This window comes from Thermobia domestica, chromosome 1, assembly GCF_964235325.1.
Source record: "Thermobia domestica chromosome 1, izTheDome1.hap1.1, whole genome shotgun sequence".
Lineage (NCBI taxonomy): Eukaryota > Metazoa > Arthropoda > Insecta > Zygentoma > Lepismatidae > Thermobia > Thermobia domestica.
The window spans coordinates 161,821,776-161,827,775 of NC_137454.1; the positions used below are offsets into that span (position 1 = coordinate 161,821,776).

The 6,000-nt window shown below is 37.2% G+C and overlaps 1 protein-coding gene across 1 annotated transcript in view; it reads left to right on the forward strand.

The window, feature by feature from the left end:
- Positions 1-6,000, forward strand: part of LOC145670136 (NFX1-type zinc finger-containing protein 1-like) — a 242,788-nt gene that overhangs the window by 38,074 nt on the left and 198,714 nt on the right. The window contains exon 4 of the mRNA XM_081738515.1: positions 5,921-5,999. Within this exon, the coding sequence (XP_081594641.1) occupies positions 5,921-5,999 (79 nt within the window). The remainder of the gene's footprint in view (positions 1-5,920; position 6,000) is intronic.

Sequence of the window (6,000 nt, forward strand, 5' to 3'; positions counted from 1 at the left end):
TAGGTTTCATGTGCAATTACCGTTTCGTGACAACAGTGCAAGACTTGGTGAGTCACGTGAAGTGGCAATTAAACGCCTTAAGCAAGTAGAAAGTCGTTTGAAGAAGAGGCCTAAAATGCGTCAATTATATGTAAATTTTATGCACGAATATGAGGTACTTGGGCATATGGAGATTATTCCAAAAAGGGAAATACTGAAACCAAACAGTGAAGTGTGTTATTTACCTCATCACGCAGTGTTGAAAGATTCCAGTTTTACAACAAAACTGAGAGTAGTTTTTGATGGTAGTTGTAAAACTTCATCTAATGTGTCATTGAATGATAAGTTACTTATCGGACCTAGATTGCAGTGTGACTTAATTCCATTACTTGTGCGTTTTAGACAACATAATGTGGCATTAACTGCTGATATTGAGAAAATGTATAGACAGGTGAGAATCCAACCAGAACATACAGACTTCCAGCGAATTGTGTGGCGTGAAAAACCTAATCTTCCGATCAAAGATTACAGGCTTGTAACAGTAACTTATGGTACAGCTTCAGCACCATATTTAGCGGTGAAAAGTTTGCAGCAATTAGCGAAATATGAAGAAGAATCATTTCCTATTGCATCGGCTGTAGTGATGCAAGACTTTTTTGTTGATGACTTGATCAGTGGTGCCAACTCAGTTAGTGAAGCAATTCAGTTACAAGAACAACTCAGTGCATTATTGCAGAAAGGAGGTTTTGAACTGAGAAAATGGTCATCCAACAGTCCCAACGTTTTGGACTCCGTACCCACTCATTTGAAACAAGCGACGAGTAGCTTAGACTTTGATAGTAGTAATTCAGTGAAAACGTTAGGAATTCAGTGGTATCAATCAAATGATGTATTTTCGTATAATGTCAATCTTGTGTCAGTTAAGTCAGTTGTAACTAAGCGTAACATTTTATCAGAAAGTGCAAAGGTGTTCGATCCATTAGGTTTGATTTCTCCAACTACTATTATTGCAAAAATATTATTGCAAGAAATTTGGAAATTAAATTTAGAATGGGACAGTCCAGTTCCTGAATGGATTTTGAGGAAATGGAGGAATTACTACTCAGAGCTTTCTTTATTGAAAAACATCAAAATCAATAGGTGTATCAGTATCACTCAAGCTACGAGAAGAGAGTTAATAGAATTTTGTGATTCTTCCGAAAAGGCCTATTGTGGAGTGGTGTATATGAGGTCTGTATCTCAAGACGGCCAAGTGAGTGTGAACATTGTTATGGGGAAAACGAAGGTTGCTCCAATCAAACAAGTGTCTTTGCCACGATTAGAGCTCTGTGGTGCCTTGCTATTAGCTAAAATGATGAATCTCATATTAAATTCATTACGTTTGGTAGTGCATGATGTAATTGCCTATTCTGACTCGACTGTTGTGTTATCGTGGCTGAATTCGGATTCAAGCAGATGGAAAGTGTTTGTCGCGAATCGTGTAGCAAAGATTCAAACTCTTTTGTCATCAGTGAAGTGGCTCAAAGTGGATTCAAAGAATAATCCAGCAGACTGTGGTTCTCGAGGTTTATTACCTTCTGCCTTACTTGTATATCACTTATGGTTCTCAGGCCCAGAGTGGCTCAAAAACCCCATTCTCCCAGAGTGTAATGAATATACAGTGGATTCAAAGTTAGTCAACCAAGAGGAAAGAAAACATATAGTTTGTATGCATGTTCATGTTGATACCTACATTATTGACAATTGTTCATCGTTGGTGAAACTTGAGCGAACTGTTGCATATTGTAAGCGCTTTAGTAATAATTGTCGTGTGTCGCAAGGAAACAAGCACACAGGTCCACTTACAGTAACAGAACTTTTCCATTTACATATTGTTTCAATTTTTACAGTTCTTTCAAATATTACCAATTCATCTTTGTGTGTATCTTGAACTAGATCGTTCAAGGGTGGGGGCTATGTTTAGTCCTAACTTGTTTATTTAAATTGTTTAGTTTTGTTTAAAGGTGTTTGTTCAATGTAAATTGTTAGTTATAGAAGAAGAAGAAGCAAGGATAGTTGCTTGTTGAAACTGTGCATAGCAGCAGTGTGTGAGTGAGCGCGTAGCCTATAGCTGCATCATTGTAGTGTTCAATGTGCATTTTATTTTAACTCGGGAATTGTAAGAAATATTAACAATATTATTAAATCGAACTATTACAGAACGAACCAGCGTTTGTGTAATACAGTCCATCATACAGTATTGGGTCTGTCCGCTTCTATCAATCCTCTTCCTCGTAATCTTCGATCTACGTTGAAGAAAGCTGCGTGGTGTGGAATTCTATGATCAGGAAACTCTTCTCTGTACAGTCATTGTGCCAGACGGCCATTACCATCGTTTTCCCGTATGCTAGATGAATATCTGCAAATTTCTTACATGAGCACTGCTCCATCACCTCTGTAATCACAAGCGTTGGGCATGCACATCGTATGGTGATGAAATGAAACGAAATTAAAGTCGGAAATGGTAGATATTACTTCCGCCGTTGTAGTCACTCTCCAGAATCGAAGATAGTGATATTGCAACTTAATGCAAGTGTTAAGTCAGAAAATGATATTTGTGTGTACCGATTAGCAAATATACAAGACCTACACCGTGACAGAGAAGATACCACACCACAAGACAGAAAAGTGCACATACCACTAGAACGACAAACGAAGTACCTTAATATTTTATCGAACACATTCACAAATATCGTATTGCCCTTCTCTAAGGCACTCTTAATGTCACAAACGAGGTTCCGGTCATTAAAGAAACACACACAACACATTACGTCCAAATTAGAGATGCAACGCACACTAATGAATCTAAATAAACGAACGTAGCGTTTAACAGAAATGGTATATGTAGTTTTTCGTTCATGAAACGGTTAATGAGAAACACGAGCAGAACTAGCCCTCAAAGGAGACTACATTTAACTGTCCACAGTGTCGATCCCCGTTCTTCCGCACACGACGAACAAACCAGCTCATTCACTCATGTGCAATGACTTCAGCGCACGCATGAAAGGAGATAGCAAAAGAACAAAACAAATATCAAGTTGCCGTAGCTCCGTTGTTTCTTGCAAAGGTACTGAAGAGAATGACAGACGAGTATGTACACTCATGTCCAAAATGATTGTCGCATAACTGTAGCTGTCTTCTTGTAAGAATATAATTTGATAATGATTGTGCAGGGTTCTTTTGATACTGATACTATTTGTATAATCGGGAAATGTATATTTGTGGTAAATTTCATACGAAAAGAATTATAAATACGAAAATTAGAATGAGTAAAACGAAATGTTACTAAATAGACAAGAAAGTTTTATTTTCGTTTTATTGTTCTTATTTACTGCTCTTTTGACATGAAATTTGCCACATAGCCCTACATGTCTTTGCTGATTATACATATACTAACATTATAAGAAATACCGGGCGAATTCGTTAACAAATTATATTCCTACAACAACATGTTTATAGACATGCGACAATAATTTTGGACATGAGTGTACATTACGAAACACAAAGTAAACGACAGTAGTAGTAGTAACAGATCGTCATGAAAAGCGTAGTGATGTCATTAATATGAGCAGATCAGTAATCGGAATTTCTTTATTTTCTGTTACCTATCGGCTTGTGTTGTACGTATTTTTACATTGTAGCAACGTAACGTTACCAGTGAATTCTTGTACACTGTCTTTACTAGTACTTTTTGAGGAAGTATGCAACCACGCACAGTGATTATTACCTCATCCGCCATCTTTCATCTGCGTGTATGAGTATTGACCTGTCACGTAGTATTATTCCCAGGCAGTGAGATAAGCTTTACGTGCTCTTGTTCACTCAATTTACGTCATAAAATGTCCGGAAATCCCTAACCAGGGGAGGATCCAGGACGTACTTCTGGGGCGGTTGTAATACTGCTACTTAGAGCTACTTTTAAGAGCTCCAAACTCTGGGATCGGTTTTATTTATATATAAAATAAGAAAGTTTTCTCTTCTGGGGGGAGCTATCGCCCCGATCTCACCCCCTGTATCCGCCACTGTCTCTAACGTTCTTTTGGGAATCCCCTGTCATTCCACAAATCTGAAAACTGTAAATTTGGATAGAGCAGGTTAGGATCCTTTGACAATATCATGCCGCATCACGTCTACGCTCAGTAATTTGTGCGATATTTAACTCTAAAGTTTGTTTTCAAACACTTTCGGCAGCCAATAATAGGTAAACAATGCATTTGTCACCCTATGTTTACTGGAACTTTTTTTCTTTTTCTTTTTTTTTTTTTTTTGCTCTCAGGAATCACCCCTCTGCTTTTCTACAACGAATGTCTGATGTTCATTAAGACGTTAATTTTGGCTTGTAGCATTCAGCTTCCTTTGTGAGAATCATATTCACATAACAACTAACAGACCCGCACGTCCTGCGCAAGCGCAGGACACTATAGTTGTCTGAATGATTGAATATGATACAAAATTAAAAAATATTTATGGCTAGCAAAAGTGGTTTTAATAGCACGTTAATAATATCTTTAATTAAGGATTTCTCGATAATTACTCGAATTTAAGACGTCCTCGAATCTAAAACGCACCCCGATTTCTCTGGGTTAAATTAAGGAAAAATTGTAATATGTTCCGTTTTTATTATTACTAAAGCGCCCTTTGATATTGGTCATTTTCGGTGATTTTTATATATCGTTCTGCCCCACCCCCATGTTGCGGAACACGGCATCGGAAGTATCATTGTTCATCTCAGCGGCCCCAAAAACAGAAGTGTCACTGTTCATCTCAGTGACCCCAAAAGCTATAGATTCGACACTAATATCGGTCATTTTCGATCGTTTTCAAATCTCTACCTCTCTTTTCAAATGTCTCTTCCCCCTTCCTTACATGTCAAAGTGATATGGCAAAAAAAAAAAAAAAAAAAAAAAAACCATCTTAGATTCGAACTTCATCTAGGTTGATGCAAATTTGATCGAGATTGGTCAGATAGTTGAAAATTTGATCATATCCTCCTCCCCCTCTCCTACGTTGCATCGTCAAAGTTAAATGATAAAAATTATCCAAAGGCCCGAATGTCATGTAGGTTGAAAATGTGATTGAGATCAGTTAAATGATAAAAATTAGTCGAAGCCCGAATGTCACGTATGTTGAAAATTTGATTATTATTTTTTTTTTTTACATATATGTCCCTCCTTTCCCTCCCGTACGTTAAGCCGTCAAAATAAAATGATAAAAAAATCCCAGGTCCGAACCTTATCTTTGTTGAAAGTTGGATCGATATCGGTCGGGTGGTTCAAGAGCTATTAAGTTTTATTCATTTTCATATATTTACCCTCCTTCCCTCCCCAACTCTCCCCTAAGTTCTATCATCAAAATGAAATAATAAAAAACTTTCCAGGTTCGAACTTCATCTATGTTGAAAATTTGATTGAGATCGATCGGGTGGTTCAAGAGTTATTACATGGTCATAAATATGGTCATGAACATGGTCATATTTATATCTATTGATTTTTGTATATCTTACCCTCCTCCCATCCCCTACGTTTTTCCGTCAAAGTGAAATGGTAACATCTTAGATACGAAAACGTCATCTATGTTGAAAATTTGATCGAAATTGGTCGTTTGGTTTAAGAGTTAAGTTTTATTTATTTTTTATAATTCCCTCCTCCCCCTCCCCTAAGTTCTACCGTCAAAGTGAATAGCTAAAAACACTCCCAGGCCAGAACTCCATTTACGTCAAAAATTTGATCGAGATCGAATCGGGTGGTTCAAGAGATTAAGAGTCACAAACATGGTCACTTTCAATTTGGATCTGAAGTTTTTTGTTCACAGACACCGCTATTAATATATAGATCTGCCATAAATTTCAGAACATCCTATGTAGAATATTTTTTATGCAGCATTTGTTCTTGCTTCTCTTCAGGTGATCATCAACAGCTGGGACCTTGTACTTCAGCATCATCGGTTGCCAAAGATTTTAATTCGGTTGTTTCCCTGTTTGAA